We start from the raw sequence: 20,210 nt of genomic DNA, 5'->3' as shown, positions 1-20,210 counted from the left end.
ACTTTGGCATCAATCAAACAACATTATTATGCATGGTGAGCAAAGATCATGCCTTTTCACGCACAAATTGCGAAATATGGGTTGCATTTCATTTCTTTTTTTCTTTTTTTGTAATTTATCAACTTTTCATTTCCGACATTTAAAAAAAAATGTCCAATGAGCCCCGGCGTTGAATATTGGGTGGAAAGGGGGGGGGGGGGGTTCCTGTCCACATTTGTACCGATATGTGTCTTGTACTGGACTGTTTAACTGTCTTAAATTTGTCCGCATTTTTTAACTTAAACAAATCAATATGCAAACATGTGCATTTTTTGAAGAAAATATACAAGAACAAATTAACAAAGCGACTTTACATATGGTGAGCTAGTAGCTACGACACCCACCCACCCTAACATTTGACCCACCCCACCCATCCCCCTTTTTTGCTTTGTTTTTTTTATTTTATTTTATTTTTTTTTTTTTTATAATTTATAAAGAATACACTTTCTTATCACGTATACAAAAAAACTTTTAAAAAGGAGAGAGAGAGAAAAAAAAGGAGGAAAAAAGTTGATAATTAAAATCTGATAAAAAATATATAAACAGTCTGTTGAAATCCAATGTAAGTTATGCCATGATTAACCCCAGAGCATGTGCGTTCAAAAACAAAAAGTATTTTAAAAAAAAACTAAGATTAAAAAATAGATAATAAAATAACACATAGGGTTATTGAAAGAACAAAAAACATACATGAGAAAAAAAAGTGTCCGTGGTGAACTTTCAATCCCAGCAAGTCACGTGACAGGAAGTTGATATTATGTTGAGAATCAAGATGGCGACTTATTGTCGAAAGAAATGAGAATGTAAGATAAATTCAACAGAATGAAGGTATTCGTGGATTTTTTCTAATAATTTGTTACATTGTAATTTTAACTTTTCCTAAAATGTCACATGATGATTTTCTTGATTACGTTATGTAAAAAATTCAGTGATTAAATCTGACTTATCAAATCGCAAGATGATAACATCAATTTACAACAAAACCCAAACTAGTCGTGATCTTAAAAGAAATATTACGGGAAGTCAATTTCATGCTATAGAAAGAATGTGTTAGAATGATTTATTGTGTTATATTTTCTATTATATGAAAATTTAAAACCTATCATGCTTATTGGTATCAAACCGGTACCATCGTGTTCTTGTTTTATCATGTTCATTGAGACACTATCCAGTTAGCAAGTTTAGGAGTGGAACATCTCTTTCCCTGCTGGAGGTCTAGAGTAATTTTTAAAAAGAGGGACTTTCTTGTACAAAACACTATGAGATGTATTTTTTTTATTTTTAAGTACAGTATCACTGGCATACTGTGATACATGTCAATTGATAGATCTAATGATTCCATTTCAGACAGGAATGAATGAGTACAGAGACTACTGGTGAGGAGTTGAACCATGCTGGAGTTTATTAATTGTCATACAGTAGTATGCTGGTTATTTGTTATTTGGAATCTTACAAATCAACATGTTATAGGTAAGTCCTATATCAGAAAATATTTAATATACTGTGATCATGGTGATATAAGCTTTGATTTATATTAGGAGTGAAACGGTTCACCATGGTATTGTTTCACTGCGATATTTTTTCTCGGTTCTCGGTTGAAGAAGGCATATCGTTTCACCCCTAATTTATATTACCTCTAATGGCTTTATTGTCTTATGAATTCCTGTATAAACCTGTATACTGCTCAGTGAGAAATCTAAGGTCAATGAATTTTATGGGAATGTGCGAGGGAGTTACTTTTATTGCCCATTACACAATGTTAATTCATAAAATGATGTAATGTTACATAAAGCAGTCCAATATTGTATATACTACCTGTATATTGTCTGTTTATTGGCTTAATTATGAATGCTGGAGATCCTTTATATAAAATTTATTTAATCAGTGTTGTATCTGTTTTGTCAACTTATTAATGGGAGTGTGTGCAAAGTTATATTTTTCACATATGCATACTGAATGAGTTTAGTGCTACCGTTGTTATTGAGAAAAAGGTAATCATTATTTAACACTCATTGATACTGTTTGTTCGTGAAATATACAGTGTTTGTGAGAGTAAAATAGCCCCACCCCCCAAATAAATGTTTGGCATATATTAGTTTATTCAACACATATATGATAAGTGATTGTTACAAACAAATTATATACAATAATATCATAAATATCTTTAGATTATAATATCTTTTTTGATATCAGATGAATAAGAAAATGTGGGACCCGAATGTTTCTCATTCATAATTAATGCTTATTGCTGTGCATCATTATACATGTTATAGGAACATTGAGATTTCCCATGAATTATAGATAAAGAAGAAATTATTCTTCATAGGAAATCTTGAGTTTCTTCATGTTCTTTGTAGCTAATATAATATATATGGGAAAACCTGTTACAGTGCTTTCATAGAGTTTGTAAATTGTCAAACAGTGGTTGAATGATGCTAACTCGAGTAAAGTTTTTCTTTTTTCTTTAACTTACAACCTCAGGTCATATGTGTTAAAAGATTTAATTTTTGACACACTAATAAATTAATAGAATAGAAAAGTACCCCCCTTATAAAATGACAATGGGAATTAGTTTCATGACACTTGGACCATCTGTTAGTACAGTGTATAACACTAAAATTTTGTGGAGATCTATAATTCTTGTTTCAGATTGTTGGATTTTGTGCAGTCTTTTCATTTATTGCAAATTTGTGTGGATAAAGATCACCTTGTAAAAGGAAAAGTTTATAGACAACTTTTTTTGGTCAGAAAACTTGTGTTTTAAGCCCTAAACCATGTTGACTATAATGTACTTATGTACTTCACTGTCCTGAGAATTTACTCCTTAATTGTGAAAATGAAGAATTCAAACAGCCTGATTCGGTGACCGAGTTGTTAAATAAGACTCCGTTCTTGTTATTATATGACAGTACAATTTATTATCTCAGTGTCAAATTTTGGTACCTTTACAGAAGTCATATAAACTTGAAGGTCATGCACAGTACAAATATTATATGATCTACTGACATATCAAGAATATAGGAACATTTGAACATTTGGATGAGACTAATTTGGAAGCAGGAAAACACATGCATTAATTTCAATCATGAAACACATGCTGTAATCATGGTCAAATAATTCTTGTGATTTCTTTTGGTCCTCAAGAATTTAAAAAAAGAAAAAAGATGTCATTCCTAAAGCAGTAATTACACCGAAAAAGAGTTTTTATTTTCTATTTAAACTAATTCTATATAAACATGGTTAAGTTTAACAAACTTTAAAAAGGAGGTTTAAGCTTTTGAATTTAATAGATATATCGAGAAGTGTTTTTGATCACAATTAGATAAAAGGGGTGTTTTGAAGAGGAACCTGTCTTTAGATAAAGTCAATTATATTGAACTATGGAGATAATCTACTAAAGTGTGCAGTAATTGTTATAAATCTCACCAGGTGTGCTCAGTAATTACCGTGACACGCGATATATTGTCGACATACATTGTCGTGTAATAAGACACCACGCTAAGGTGTCGCTAACCTAGTCAGACATTGCAGCATTTTTGTGGTTTTACAAAGATAGAATTACTGCCAAAGTAAACAAACACTGTCCTCTTGTGTTAAAACCTGGAGAAATACGAATTAATGCATCCAAACTTCTTTCTCAGTAATGCAGTAAAAAATGTGTGTAGGAGTGGGGTATACATATATCATAGGAATTTTATACATTAGACATTATTCAATTTTACTGTCACTGTTAAATTTGAACTGTATATTACATAAAAATAAACAGGTGTAAACCTATTTTGATTTTTTAAAAGATGCTCTTCAGCCTACTCTTGTAATGAATACTATTCAGTGATGACAAAGATTTTTTTCGGATGGGTTTTTGTTCTATATATACTTCTTTCTTCAGGTCATTAACATTACATGATGAGTAAATTGAGAGATATTAGGGTAGATGAACTATGATGAGCAGTGAAATGGATGCGATTTTTTTAATGGTGATTGTGAGGGCAACATTCTTCAAAGTGATGAGCAAGATCAATGAAATTATGTATATCTGTTTTGTAATAAGTTCAGAAATTCACACATGGCCTTAATTTCTACCTCACGTTTTTAGGCCATGTGGATTATTTCAAATGGTTTCCTTAATGCATTTGAGAAGTAGAAACTCTCTCTGTAACAGTATCAGAATGATTTGTCTATAAGAAAGTGATATTCAGTTCTAAGTCTCTACAACAAAACTCTTACAGAATGTTTGCACCCCTCCCCTTCTTAAAAAAAATATGGATTTGACATTGCCGTATTTAAGTACATTGAAACACACTTATTACAAAGTGTCAGGGAGGGTCAACTTTGCTTCATTAGACATGTATAATTTGTGGTATCCAATAAACTTACAATTATTTTAAAGTCATGGGAAATGAAAATCACTTCTGTATAACATGTTCCTTATAAGCATGAAAGTATCAATTCATTATAAATGTGTTTTACTGCAAAGGGAGATTTTGAACTAAATTATTAGTATAAAAATTATAATTACTGACATTTTGGAAGGAAATCTCTGGCACAGACTAATTTGCTCTGGCTCAGTAGGAACCGACTCTCCAAAGATAGAGCAGTATTGATTTATTATAGAGAGGATTTCAGTGATGTTAGGAGAAGAGGATTAACTGTCCTTAGGAGCTTCTACAACATCACACAAGTGACCTCAAAACACATCTACAGAAACTCATTAAGCACAATCTGACACTCAATAAGTGACCAGAGAGATTTTTCTTCCTCAGTGGCTGTATAAGTGAAATAAGCTAGGCTGAGTCATTAATGCAGGGAAAAAAGTCAATTAGTCCTTGGGAAGTGACACAGTGTCCCTGGCTGAACTCTTCACCCACTCTGTGTATTGATTGTACGGGGATCATCCTCTGAGGTACAATGAGACAGAGCCCCCAGTAACAGTGCTCAGGGTATCAGGTGCTAGATCAAGGTGTCCTGGCTCCTATATATACAGCAGCAACTGGGTGACTCTGTGTATGACATTGTCAGTAGTGTATTCCTTGTCTCAGGTTATCTGATCTAGATAGAAAAGCTTCTTGTATCATCATGATTACGAATGTTAAATGTAGTTCATAAAGAAAAAACTGAACTTCGAAAATGAATGAAATAACATAAAAGAGGATGATTTTGTAGCCATTTGTGACAATATTGCGCAACAGAACTTTTATGCCACACATATCAAAAAAAAAAAAATCTGGAAAATATAATTAATTTTACAGTTTAGAAATTTTTATGGCGTCGGGCTTGCCCGATCGTCATCTAGCGATCAGTCAGGTTTACGCGACCGCACATGTCAGTGGATGCATCCGCAATAGAAAATAGCAACAGCTGTAAACCAATTTCTTTTAAAACGTTCACAATGAATAATAACTTGAATATAAAATTAAATCAATTGTATCTTCAATAAATTCTACTACATGTTGCGGTTGTTGCGGATGTATTTCTACAGAGAGGGTGTGCCGAATGACATGAATCACATTTTGGGACTGATTAATGTAATACAAACAATCCTAAATACGATAAAATAATTACAAAATAAACACGAACACAACAAGACTATAAAGATTGAATTTCTTAATCTTAGCTTTACTTTTACGATCTTCAATCCAATTTTATCCGAACAACCAACGATATTGACCAGTTATGCCAGTATTACTGTATTTATCCATTTCCTCCATTTGTTTACCGCGCCCTATCGGAAGTCGATCGTAACATTAGAGTCATGGTTGTAGTTAAGATGCAATCACTATACAACACAACGCTCTGACAGTGGCAATTAATTAAAATAATTTATGAAACCCTTCATATGTCTTCGATTGACTGAAAAGAAATTAGATTGATATAGAGGATGGACATTTCTGAATTTTAGGACACAAGGCTATCAGGCCCTATACTGTATTTGTGTTAAGACTTTTTTTTTTATTATTATTATGTTACCGGAGTTACTCACTTGACCTATCTGCAGATCTTTTGAAATTGTTTTTCTTGTTCGACGCCATTGAAGCCTTTCAGGCTTTTGATTTTTAGATTTATAAGGAAAGCCCAGGAAACAAAGATACCCTTGGAAATATGCTGATGATAAGAAATGATTAATTTTATAGATACTCATGTGACAGAGGGTTAATGAATGCTTATATCATTTCAGTTCAAGGGCAGGTAATCACCACTCCAACAGCAGAGAATGCCAGTAGCATCCCCAGCTCATCCCCTACCCCCTCTCCAACAACCCCAGCCCCACCTAAAGTCACCACCGAAACTGTCCTCACCACAAAGCCAGCCCCCGAACCAGTGATCCCACTAAACATTGCCTATGGACAGGTGGGTCAGAATGCTTCCGTGCCTTGCTTCATTGATGCATTGGACATGTACCCAGACAAGATGTTGTCCACTACATGGAAGAAGAATCATATGTTTATTGCTAATGCTGCCATGGGTGCGGACGGTAAATTGTCGCTGACGTATCTAGACGAGGAACTGAAGAAGAAATTCCAGGTGGAGGAGGACTACAGCCTGGTGGTGACGGAGCTGGAAATGAAGGACTCCTCCAACTTTACCTGTACCGTCATCAAGTTCCAGACAGACCAGCGATTAGTACAGGATGTCATTTACACCAATGTCACCTATCTACTGGTTCAAGGTCAGAGAGTTTTTGTCATGTACTTAACAAAAAGGCATATCATAAAATTTGTCTACTTTCCAGACTAGTAGCAATATCTTAAGGTCTATAAAACTTTGAAGAGAGTTATTGAGATAAAGTCACTTCATGGATCTACAGTTAATTCTCGATAAACCGCCACCTTTTGTAATTTAGAAATCATGGCGGTATAACGAATTTGGCGATGAATCGAATTTTCCATCTTTTAGAAAACAAGAAATAGAGTTACCGTTCTTAGAAATATCATTTAGCGTTCCTATTCTTATTATTACATGTACATGTATATAAAAACATATTTCTGATTAAAAATACTTCAAGTTATTTTTTTAATGTACAATTTCGCTAAAAAAATGTGCAGTTATGAATGAAAGACAAGTACATGTGTATGTATGTAAATATGCACGTCTGGTATTGAAAAAAAACCATGCTGGGTCGTCGTCGTGATATATTGCCGATAGAACGTAAAATAAATTCTTGAATAAATTTATTGTTTATGGCATCATTATTAATGAAATGTTCACAATTTATACCGTATAACTATATTTTCAGCAAACTTTGCATTGTTTAAAACAGAGATCAACGAAATAATATCGTTATCGGCGTACTTTAACAACGACCCCTTTCATGGCGAAGCTGTGATTAAATGATATTTATTAAACAGAAAACAGAATTATGATAGTTCATCTTAAAATTATTGTTTATTTAATTCTTGTTTAATTACTTAATTGCATGTACCTTTTCTGCCTTTGCATGCTTTACAACTGGGATAGCCGTCAACCAATTAGCCGCGCTTCACTGACCACATGCACCTGTGGCGGTATATCGAGATAACCGACACTTAAAAATGGACGTTTGTTGTGAAAACAGGGTGGCGGATGGCGGTATGCGAATTTGGCGTTATAAAGAGAATTTTATATAGCAGGAAAAACGTTCTTGGGAAATCATGGCAGTATTGCAAAAATGGCGATGAATCGAATGGCGATAATTCGAGAATTGACTGTGTGTAGCTAGCAGGCTTCCCTGTTTTTTGTTTGTTTTTTTTTTATATAATGTAATTCTGGTTGTAACACTGTATTTGATTTGGATAAAAAATTTACTTTATATCAAATAAAATGGGTTGCCTACGTCACAATGACTTGCGTCAAAAACGTATCAATCTGCCTGACGTTACATTCAAATTTTGTACAAACTGAAGTCATTTTGTTAGAACAATCATCTTTTTTTCTTACATCAAATGAATGAAAATTAAATTATAAGCAATGAATTTAATAGCTACCCATTTTATATGGTATAAACTGTGTTGGAACAGTTTACGCTTTTTTATAAACCACTTCGCGGTTTATAAAGCGTAAACTGCCCCAACCCACTTTATACCGTATAAAATGGGTAGCTATTAAATTCATTCCTTAAATAAATTTCATAGTGATTAGTAAAGGTAATAAAATTATATGCATGTATTTTGTAGAAAGATCCTAATAATATTCTCTTTTATAAAGTTGCAGTACTTGAAAGTTTTTTTATCTACAACAAAATGGACGTATTGAATGAATGTTTTAACTACAGTGCTTTAAGCAGTTCCGGATTTTAAGCAGTTCCGAATAATTTTAATTAAATAATTAAAATTAAGCAAACATAAATGTTTCTGTTTCTTATGATTCTTTACATAAATGAAGCTTTATGTATTGTCCATACTCTGGATGACATAGCGAGATCAAGAACTCCGTCTATCTTACCGTGTCCAGGCTTTTTGTTTACAACCGCAAGCGCTTAAGTGACGTTGACCGACATTAAACACGTGCTTTCTTGAAAGTAAAGACGTGCTCTGAAACTGTGGTAAGGTGTGTATTTCATTTAAGATATGTGAATGAAACATTGATGTATCTTCTATCTCATGAAATTTCGGTTTCGTTAAAATACGGCGTAAATCCAAAATAAAGAGCAATATTCACAACATCCCATTTTAAGCAGTTCCGAATGAACCATAAACGGGGTTGTCTCAAAAGAGCTGGTAAAACAAACAAGAGAAAATACGTAAACAAAAAGTCAGAAACATGAATTTATTTTACATTCAGAGTTTTATCATAAATTATGTTGATTTTAAAAGGCTGAGAAAGTATTATTAATTTCAAAGTCATGGCTTTAATATTTTCTCTCTCCCCCATATAGCTTCTTCTCTCTCTCTCTCTCTCTCTCTCTCTCTCTCTCTCTAACACACACATGCTGTTTACAGAAGATACTACAAATTCAAAGATCCTTAGAAGAAAATACATATAAACAAATTAATAAAATTGAATCGAGAAACTGTAAAGAATGAACAGATCTCATTAAATATTATACAATGTAGAGTGTATTAATTTTTTTTCAATGTTTGCTATATCTAATATATCACTGAGTCCAAAGAACTTAAAGTAGTCAAGGGAAAAAAAAAGAAGAAAATGTCCTAAATCAAAAGAAAGCAAGAACTTTATGAAACCACCAATGAAACCAAAAGAGGGTTACTGCTAATTACAATGTATGTAGCAGGCCTTCTGATAGCTAGGTCATCAGTGTGCTGAAAGTTTTATCAAATTCTTTTTAGACAATCCTGGATTAAAATGGAGAATTTTTTGCAGAGGTTAATAATGTATATTACATGTGTTTGTTTCCGTCATCTGTCCTTCTGTCAATCTGTGACACTTTGTGTTAAGCCCAGTTTCAAAGAAATTTTTCAATTTTTATCAAACTTCATTTGCTGACACATATAGTGAGAGGTATTCAACTGCTTAAAGATTTGTTTTTACCTTGACCTCACTTTTTTTAAATTTGCAGCTTGCTAACTTTCAAACCAAAAAAACTATTCAAGATATTTTTGTAACTTATACATAATTTTAAATTTGGTAAGAATTTATCAACTGTGTGTATTTTTTTAAAAACTGACTTCCCCTATGGCCTTCAACTTTCTCATCTACTGTGTATAAAAATGATTTATTTTGAAAGTACATGTACTCAAGTTTAACTTTTTCTTCAAACTTCACACACTATATAAAGCAAAGTTTCATGTGCATTCAAATTTTGAACTGGTGATTATATGTTGGGCATTTATGTCCTATTCCTCGTTTTTTGTATGAAATGAACAACAATTCCTTGATTAATTATATTATTTATTTTGATGATTTTTTCTAGTTTTTTCCAGTGCAATTTTCTGATTTTTATGGGTTTTTTTTATTTTTTTAAAATATTTGATAGTTTATTTTATCGTTAATAAAGTTGTTGAAACATGATCTTTTCTTCTTTATATATGATATAATTGATATTCCATTTTGAGCTCAAGTCTTTAAAAAAGTGGGGGAAAATATTATTGTCCCTATTAACTTAAGATCTGATCGTTAAAAATGAATTTTGAGACGACCTCTGTTGTTACAATTATAAATAACAACGATAGGTGGCGAAAACCGGAACTACTTGAAATCATCTAAACTGCTTGAACTCCAGCATATTTTAATTGGAAAACTTCGATTATAAAGTATAATGTTTTAAACAAAATATTAATGTGGCTTGAAAGAGTAAATAAAGGACTACTTATTTCAATGTAGAAATCAAACACAGGTCCTGCATAAATAATTTACCGAGTCCCGTTACGATCCGGAACTGCTTAAATCACTGTATTATTCATGAAGTAAAACAGTACATGTATTCAAATACTGCCATTTTATGTTCTCAGGACATGAAATTCTCGACTTCTTTAAAGCAATTTGCTGTCTCTTTTTATACTTGTTTGATCCTTTGAATTACTTATAAATCACAGCTTCAGGCCTGTTGTTGTACAGTTTTTGATTTTATTTTACAGATGTGCCTTCCCCTCCAGGGCGCCCCAATATCTTAGAGAAATCCTCCCGCACCGCCAAAATCAGCTGGGCCCCGAGTCTTGCTGACAACAACAGTCCCATAATGCACTATTCTGTCAATGTCATGTAAGTCGTAGTACCTTAGATATCATAAGTCGGCATTTAGATCATCTCAGAAGAATGACAGGGATTTCCTGTCTTTTATCTAGAAATTTTAAAAAACTGAAACTTTATGAAAGTTTTTTCAAAGTGAAGGATTTTAAATGCAGGCATAATACATTTTAGAAGGTTGGAAATTGATGCACTCAAAATGAAAAAAAAATTTGAATGGAAATTGTTTGTTATCAGTGTCACTGTGTCATATTTGTTTCACAATGCATGCTCTTCTTTTAATATTTTCACACTTTGTTTGCCTTTGCACTGAGCATTTGATTTATGATTAACTAGGAATGGAACTTTGATAAATCAAGGCAGTAGTCACTTTTCTTCTAGACACAGATGGTAATCAAACTAACTGGGAAGTGCTTCCTAATACAGTTTACATGCTATTTGTTTTGGAAGGTGTAGTCTGGAGCAGAAAAATTTGTCTATATATAAAGCTGCTAGCTCTGAAGAAATGGGGCATGACTATAACCTAGAAAGCAGGCATAGCATTTTATTTTATCTTAATGAGTCTTAATAAATAGAAACTCTTCTGATCAAAAATCCCTCTGAGTGTCTGTTGTTATATAAAATCATCTGTAATACTTCACATTTTGATTTCTTCTCTAGACGACCAAATAACGATAACTGAATCACCAAATAGTCTTAATACATTCAAAATTATTCATTGTTTACCCTTCCTCCCCCCACCAAAAAAATATTGCTTGGTTAAAAGAAATAGATTCAAGGTTTTAAACATGTGTAAACCTTTATATTCTCTATACAGGGACATTCAGAAATATGTAGAGAGAAAACTTTACTTTTTGTAAATGGAATTAAACTGATGTTAAAAGCCTATTTGAGCTATCTCCCCCCCCCCACCCCCGCCCACTTCCAAACATATTCTCAAAATTCCTAGCCACTACATGGCTACAATATTTTACATTAATAAACAAGTACATGTACAAGTTTTAAACCTATGACCCCTAATGGGTCCAAAATTTATGTAGAAATGCATATATAAGTTTATAAACCCATTAGTTTTTAGCTCACCTCTAGGAAGTTGGGGGAGCTTATGTAAAACCCTCGGCGTCGGCGTCCCAGGTTAAGGTTAAGTTTTTTGGAGCAGTTTTCTTTTTAAGTACTTCTGTGTCCTATATTGATTAGACATGCATGGAAGATGGTTCTAGTGTGTTTCATTGTACCAGTCATAGTTTCAGATGCTGCAATTTCAGCAAAGGAATGACCAGGTTAATTTTTTTGAGCAGGTTAACATTTTTGGTGCAGTTTTTGGTGTAGGTCTCATTTCCAAGGAACTATGAGCCTTATGTTGACCGAACTTGCATGGATGGAACATCAAAGGATGTACATTACCAGGCTTGCTTCGGATGCTGAATTTGACCTACATTTTCTGGTTGAGTGAACAGGTTAATGTTTTTGGTGCAGGTCTCATTTCCAAGTAACTATAAGCCCTATGTTGACCAAACTTGCATGGGTGATACATCTAAGGATGTACACTACCAGACTTGCTTCGGATGCTGAATCTGACCTACATTTTCTGGTTGAGTGAACAGGTTAATGTTTTTGGTGCAGGTCTCATTTCCAAGTAACTATAATCCCCATGTTGACCAAACTTGCATGAATGATACATCTAAGGATGCATATTACCAGGCTTGCTTCGGATGCTGACTCTGAGCTACATTTTCCGGTTGAGTGAACAGGTTAAAGTTTTTAATGCAGGGTTCATTTCCAAGATACAATGAACCCTATAATGACCAAACTTGCATGGATGGTACATCTTAGGCTGCATACTACCAGACTTGCCTCGGATGCTGAATCTGACCTACATTTTCTAAATGAGTGAACAGGTTAGAGTTTTTGGTGCAGGTTTCATTTCCAAGTTAAAATGAACCCTATAATGACTAAACTTGCATGGATGATACATCTTAGGATGCATACTACCAGACTTGCTTCGGATGCTGAATCTGACCTACATTTTCTGGTTGAGTGAACAGGTTAATGTTTTTGGTGCAGGTCTCATTTCCAAGTAACTATAATCCCCATGTTGACCAAACTTGCATGAATGATACATCTAAGGATGCATATTACCAGGCTTGCTTCGGATGCTGACTCTGAGCTACATTTTCCGGTTGAGTGAACAGGTTAAAGTTTTTAATGCAGGGTTCATTTCCAAGATACAATGAACCCTATAATGACCAAACTTGCATGGATGGTACATCTTAGGATGCATACTACCAGACTTGCCTCGGATGCTGAATCTGACCTACATTTTCTAAATGAGTGAACAGGTTAAAGTTTTTGGTGCAGGTTTCATTTCCAAGTTAACTATAATGAGCTCTTTAATGACCAAACTTGCATGAATGCTGACCTACATTTTCTGGATGAGTGGTTAAAGTTTTTGATGCAGGATTCATTTCCAAGTAACTATGAGCTCTTTAATGACCAAACTTGCATGAATTATACATCTAAGGTTGCATTCTACCAGGCTGGCTACAGATGCTGAATCTGACCTACATTTTTCTCTGGATGTGTGAAGAGGTTAAATTTTTATGCAGGTTTCATTTCTAAGTAACTATAAGCCCAATGTTGTGCAAACTCGCATGGATGACACATCTTAGGATGCATACTAATGGACTTGCTCTGGATGCTGAATTCGACATACTTTTTCCAGATAATGGACCAGGTAAAAGTTATAGGTGCAGGTCTATTACCAAGAAACTATAAGGCTTATATAAACCAAACTTGCCCAAATGATGCGTCATGGGATGAAAACTCTCAAACTTGCTTCAGATGCTGGATTTTAATCACATTTTCGTGATGAAGAACTAGTTTGAAGTTTTTATATAGGTCTATTTCAAAGTATCAGATCAAAATTGCATAAATTTTCGCATTTTTGGATGTACACTTTTTGTTGGGTAATTGTGTGACTTTGCCTTAATTAAAGACAACATTCGTTGAGGTGAGCTCTGTAATCTCTGATTACCTATGTTTTACCATGCAAATACCTTTTGAGTGGAAATTTTTAGTGAGATGCGAGTTAAGCGATTTGTTCAATGCCCTTAAAAATCAGTATTTGAATTTTAGTGTGAGCTAATTTAGCAATTTTATGGTGCATGGAACATGTAAAAAGATTAGGGATGTCAACGAGAACGTAAAATGTTCATTGCATTTGGATGTATATTTTTAAATATTTCAAGCTTAATTAATGCATTAAAACATTGGTTTTAAAACGTAAAATGTTCATTGCATTTGTACATACAGTAATTAGGGTTTCCTATGCCTCTAAATGACCGTTATTGCCAGTGGCAGTGTTTATACAGTAATTATCGTGACCAAACACCTGATGTACCTACCCGGGCTTTTCTCACCTTCGACTGTCGTCTTCCCTTACATTTAGTTTGCTTTAATTATTTGTTTTCATTGAACATCGTTTAAGGTCCATTATATTTAAACAAATTAAATAATTTTGTCAATTCTCCAAAAAGCCGTAAATTCTCGGGAAAGAGACAGACGATATTGCACGTGCGATTGTTGATTTGGATGCATTTGATTACATGCCAATTAATAATGCAAATGGTTGAAGGCAAATGCTTTAAAAATCTTATGTCCATCGTTGCTCCAAAGTACAACATACTGTATCGTAATTCTCACAGGTGCTTGAGGACAGGACCCCCCCCCCCTTAATACAGACCCCCGGGCCTGTTAGACTTTTTTCACATAAATTATATATGGATGACATATTTGTGATATAATCTATCCTATCAATTCAGAAAATTTGCTTAAACTTACATTTTATAAAAATATCTACCCTCTCTATATATGATTATATAGGGAATGTAGGGTAGATTTAATAGAACGTTTGTTTTAGGTAATTTTTCGAATTGCTTGTATAGATCTTATCACAAATATGGCAATGAAAGATTTTTTATAAGAAAAAAATAGAAAAAGCCCAGGGGTCTATATCGAAAGGGGGGGTCCTGTCCTCAAGCACCTGTGGTAATTCTATGAAATCTAGGATCAAAAAGTGTATGAAGATCGTATAAATCTGCTCTATTATAGGATAACTTGATCAAGATTATACCGTACATATAGCTCAGACAACTTATCACTTGGACATCAAATGCACCAAGAGTTACATTACAATTACGGAACAGATTATTTTTTAAACAAAAACACTGTGAACCATTTCTGATTTTATTTCTCGTATTTATCTGATAAATAAATTGAACTTAAAAAAAATGTTAGATTAAATTTCATCGGTTACAAAGTGGTCATAATTGTTACAACGCATTTGCAGGTAACCCCCCATCGGTTGTATTTCTACAAGAGTTTACAATGTTTTAACTTGTTCATATTTATATACACTTTTACCGAGTACCCAGGTACTCGATCGGAAAAACGTCCGAGTAACCGAGTATCAAAAATTGACCGATTTGACATCCCTAAAAAAGATTAAGGGTAAACTCTACCTTAATAAATTATTTAGAGATAGTAATTACCATTGCTAAATGCCAATTGAAAATTGAATCCCTGCACTAAAATTCTGCTTTTACAATATCATGGATATGCAAGCATCAATTTATGCATTATATAGTGTCTAGATTAAATTGATAACATTGCTTATATTTTGGTTGATTCATTACTCCTTATTCAGAGATTTGTTTGAGACTTGGGTGAGCATTGTGTCCTTTGTCATTTATAAATTTAACATTTGTTGTCTTATCTGGAGAAATTAACAATAATTTTAAAAAGGTTGCTCCATTTACCAAGTCTGTCAAGTTTTCTGTCTATATAACATAGCTAATTAATAGTTGTCTAACATGATTTAATACTTGCTTATTGGTATTTTCTATACTGTGAATTAACTAGCTGGACTTTATAAAGGTCAAGGTAATATGATTCTTGAAGTCCACAGGTTTATATCTGAGAAGAGTTTGATGTTTGCAGAGAGATGTAAAACCTGAGAGTGGTGCGTCATCATGGTCATAGGCCTAGGTCAAAGAGAGGAAACAAATTGATATTCTGCACTTTGATCTTTACAGCTGTATGCTTAGGGATTTTACTGTTTTTTAAACAGATTTTGTTTTTACTTGCACTTATTTGGATTATATTAATTGTAGGAATAATGCGGGTATCAAAGTAAAACAAGTTTCTGTGTTCACCAATGAAAATCCTTCTGCTGTGTTAACTGGTCTCCGGCCCTACACAGCTTACCAAATCACTGTTTCTGCTGTCAACAAAATAGGAACCAGTTTAGAAAGTCAGCCTAGCGATATTTTCTACACTGACTCTGAGGGTAAGAATTTTGCTTTGTTTTACCACGAAAACATGTATGAAGTTAAGGTATATGACATTACTATTAGAAAAGTAATTGGAAATAAATGTTTGATATAATAAATATTTAAACAAACTTCAACCAAGTGAAGGAATGAAATTAAATGTTAAATCGAAATACAAAAGCGAAACTTGTATGGTATTTATCATTACCCAATGAAATCAATGTACATTGTATTTAAAATAAAAAGGATCACTTAGTGTTAATAAATTTATTAACTTGAAAAGCTTCAGTGCATCTGATGTGTCATATGGAAGTTAAGAAATCCCTATTCCTACTTCCACACAGTGAATGTTAAATGTGTATGTGTGATTTCAGTTCCTGAGGTGGCCCCCCAGCACCTGGTGGCTACTAGTAACATCAGCAGCAGAATTCACCTCTCCTGGGACCCCCCACCCAAAGACAAGTGTCATGGGAACCTGGAGGGGTACAGAATACAGTATACCTCACAGAGAGATTTGATCAACAGAGTCATCACATTGGAGGATCCAAAGAAAACTGTAGGTGTATTTTGGGACTGAATACAATAAAATTATGGGAGATAAGACTTAAGTATAAATGATTTTATGATTCATGTGCTTGTGTTACATCTTGTCTGAAGGGGTTTTAGATCTAGCATATACTGTGCTCTTTTAAACTATTTACATGTGTATTTACTTTGAAATCACTAATGTTGGTGGGGTAGGGGATGGGTAATTTTTGCTGTTTTTGAGGTATAAAGAGTTATGAAGAGGTTACATGTACATGAAATTTACATCTATTATGCAAAAGGTTACATGCATATATTTTACACCTAACCATTCTCTCAAATTAGTGAAATGTGAAAGTTAAGGTAGCAATTGAGATTTTGCTTGTTGTTTCAGAGGATCACTTTGTTTGGGTTACAACCCTTTGAGGAGTACGAGGTGGCAGTGTTAGCCTTTAACAATGTGGGGGAAGGACCAGCGGTGAAAAAGCTGATACGCACAGCCGAAGGAAGTAAGATCTCTTATTTTGTGAGAATCAATTTTAGTAGTAGGTGTTTTATTGAATTTAGAAAATATTCAATGCCATGTAGAATTTCAATGTGTTTTATATTCATTCAAAAAAGTTATAATTTCATATACACTTATAATGTGTTTTTATGTTGGGGGAAAAACCTTTTTGAAAAAGAGTTGGATAAAACGTGTGTTATGGTAGAGTATTAATTAATCTCACCTCTTAGTCCCAGGTAAACCTCTGATGATCCACACAAACACACATCCTATGTCTACGTCATTCTTTGTAAAATGGCTGGCTCCAGATCGGGTGAACGGATTTATCCGGAGTTACGAGCTCCGCTGGCAGCGAGACAACGTCACAAAGACAAAGGTCATCTCCAAGTATCTCAGTAACCCCATGTCAGAGCAGGTCACCAACTTAAGTAAGTTATAAAAAACTTTAGAGAAATATGGTAATAGTGAACATGCTTATAATGAATTCATGCAGTGAATTTATTTTTCTTCTCTGTGGCTGTAAGTGAGACTATACATCATAATTGCAACTGTTTTATTAAAAATTATGGTCATTTATCGAAATTTTAATCCACTTTAGCTAACCACCAGTACAGATTTCTTGTGCATTGGAGATAAAATTTAATGAATATAAATATTGCAATATAAAAAATATTTTTATAAAATCAAAATTGTTCGTCCATGGCACTTTGTTAAAAGCATGTTTACTACATCATTTCCATAGAACAAAACAGAAAAAATTTTCAGTAAGCATACATTTTTTTAGAGAAAATTTATATTTTATAATGCAATCTGTTTCTCTGGGAACTCTGGGACTGATTACTAATTAAATTTTGTTTTACACAGAGCCATTTACTCAGTACAGAGTACAAGTAAGGGCCATAACTGGTGGAGGAAAGGGGGAGTTCAGTGATGTGTATCCTGTGTACACAGATGTTGCTGGTAAAAAATCAAGATATAGCTTCTGTTTATCAATAAAAATCTGACTATTGCTGCTCCTAAAATAGAGTTTGATATGACATTTTCTCTGAATGATGCAATACTATATTTTGCAGTTCTTCAGCATCTAATGAGTGATGACATTTAACAATTGCCACACACTGGAGAAAAGTAACCACATTTTGCCATACTGTATTAACATTTTTTCAATGTTTGTGTGTTAAGGACCAAGTCCACCAGAAATAACCAACTTGACGGTGCTGGGATCCCGCAGTATCTATCTGTCATGGGAGCCTCCCAAACATTTCTACAGAACCATAGACCACTACTACATCCAGATCATAGACACCTCTTCTTACCTCCAACAAAGAAGAGCTCTGGAAAATAATGAAAGAGAGGTTTGAAAAGGAGCATTCAATATCAAAACTTAAGTCAGAAGTTGAAAATTAATTCATAATTGTTTATTGGGTGATCTAATTTACTGTAAACATGTTACATTTGGCGATGTATTCTCTTTAGCGGCTTTGGCGGGACGCAGCAACTGCTACATCAAGTACAAAGCTAAATGTCTTGCACATACACACATGAATAAGAACGTGAAGAAATGCGCTAAATCAAATCTACGCTAACTTATTCAAAAGTCAATTTCCGCCAAATATCGTACACGCTAAATATTATACATTTACAGTATTTCAACAAATTTCATTTAAGCATTATTTCTATGCCTTGTTGGTAATTTTTAAAATTATGATAACTGGGTTACTTTTTAAACTATTATTACACGTACATGTTTATAAGAAAAATAGATTTATTGCCTATTGTTGATTTTACTGCATTTAGACTAAATTTATACTTTTTCTTTGAAAAATGCATTAATATTTTGTTAAGTCATGTATAAAATTAAATATTGAAGAGACTGAATATTTTACAGACCATAGTAACTGGACTTCCAACCAACACCGAATACTCACTAAAAATAGCTGGGGTGACCAAAAGTCTACACTCTAATATGCACTACATAGGAGAATTCTCTACACCCTGGACATTTACTCTCTCAGGTGAGGAATTGTTTGGCTCATCACTGTATAGATATCTGTACACCTGTGTACCTGGCTATGTAAAATCAGAAAAGTTATTTATGCATATTCATATAATAGTCCTCATAATGCATATTTACGAACACATTTACATTTCTTTTATAGTCACTGTGCAATTTACCCACATACCATCTTTCCAATTTTGTATTCAAAATAAAATTCCAATTTTGCATTCAAAATTTTTACAACACCTGGTAAAATGGGGCAGAACAATTTAATGCACTTAATTTTGGAACATTTAATTTCAGTCTTTTTAAGACAGAGATGGATTCAGTGTTATTTGCATTTTCTAGGAAGTATCATATCTGTATGAAATATGAAATGAAAATTTGGTTTTAGATAAATACAACAGTACAACTATACATTCATCAGCAATCAAAATTTCATATATTTTTTTCAATCTAGAATTTAATGTGAGTTTCTTTTATTTTCATTAATTCTTTACATCTGGTCATGCTGTATGTTAAAAAGTGCATGAATTCTACTCATCACTATAACATTCATAAGATACTTTAAACATGGTAAATGATCTAAAGTTATAACCCTTTTCTGCATTTGGGGAAAAAAAATTATTGGACCTCTTCTAATAGTTTTTCTTCTTTCCTTCCTCTTTTACATCAAGCTATCAGATTTTTCAACCTTTTTCAAATGAGTTCAAGATGATGTTTGTGTGAAATAGGATCTAAAATCAAGCATATTTGGGACTTAAGCAATGTCTTTGTCTGCCTGCCTTACATTACATTGTAAAAGTCCTCTTATAAACACAATCCTTATGTTTTCTGTATAGAACATTCAGAGGATGGTGAGAAAATTATTATATTCAGTTGAAAATTTATTTTCTTTGCATGATATCAAATAACCTTTTTTTGTCTGTATGTAACTTTTTTTTCGTAATAATTTTATGTAAATATTAATTTGTGGTGAAGATATGAATATGAGTAGCTTAGAGAAACTTGAAACACAGATCATATATCTTGTATGTGTGATGTTCACAAGCATAATCTTTATGTTTGGGAGTTTTGTAATAGTTTCCTGTATATTCTCTTTGTTTTGGGGTAGATGCAGCAAAGGTTGATAAAATACAAATGATTTATAAAAGCAGTGTTGATGTTGACAGATCATTCAATAACACAAAAT

At 33.3% G+C, this 20,210-nt stretch overlaps 1 protein-coding gene across 6 annotated transcripts in view; it reads left to right on the top strand.

Annotated features, from left to right (window-relative positions):
* Positions 1 to 787: 787 nt before the first annotated feature.
* The window catches only part of LOC134250861 (tyrosine-protein phosphatase 99A-like), a 37,092-nt gene continuing 17,669 nt past the window's right edge, over positions 788 to 20,210 (top strand). For 3 of the 6 annotated variants that reach the window (XM_062733206.1, XM_062733204.1, XM_062733201.1), the window contains exons 1-13: positions 788 to 867; positions 1,387 to 1,509; positions 6,215 to 6,706; positions 10,551 to 10,674; positions 10,996 to 11,049; positions 15,831 to 16,006; positions 16,364 to 16,545; positions 16,909 to 17,023; positions 17,250 to 17,447; positions 17,884 to 17,979; positions 18,202 to 18,374; positions 18,908 to 19,034; positions 19,861 to 19,875. In XM_062733206.1, the coding sequence (XP_062589190.1) occupies positions 1,431 to 1,509; positions 6,215 to 6,706; positions 10,551 to 10,674; positions 10,996 to 11,049; positions 15,831 to 16,006; positions 16,364 to 16,545; positions 16,909 to 17,023; positions 17,250 to 17,447; positions 17,884 to 17,979; positions 18,202 to 18,374; positions 18,908 to 19,034; positions 19,861 to 19,875 (1,831 nt within the window). In that variant the 5' untranslated portion in view covers positions 788 to 867; positions 1,387 to 1,430. The remainder of the gene's footprint in view (positions 868 to 1,386; positions 1,510 to 6,214; positions 6,707 to 10,550; positions 10,675 to 10,995; positions 11,050 to 15,830; positions 16,007 to 16,363; positions 16,546 to 16,908; positions 17,024 to 17,249; positions 17,448 to 17,883; positions 17,980 to 18,201; positions 18,375 to 18,907; positions 19,035 to 19,860; positions 19,876 to 20,210) is intronic. The other 3 variants (XM_062733207.1, XM_062733205.1, XM_062733203.1) reach the window with 2 other exon arrangements.

Source organism: Saccostrea cucullata, unplaced genomic scaffold, assembly GCF_032062105.1.
Source record: "Saccostrea cucullata isolate Sc308-1 unplaced genomic scaffold, CSIRO_AGI_Scuc_v1 ctg15, whole genome shotgun sequence".
Lineage (NCBI taxonomy): Eukaryota > Metazoa > Mollusca > Bivalvia > Ostreida > Ostreidae > Saccostrea > Saccostrea cuccullata.
The sequence above is the reverse complement of the archived record's forward strand: the minus strand, read 5'-3'. Positions and strand labels throughout refer to the sequence as shown.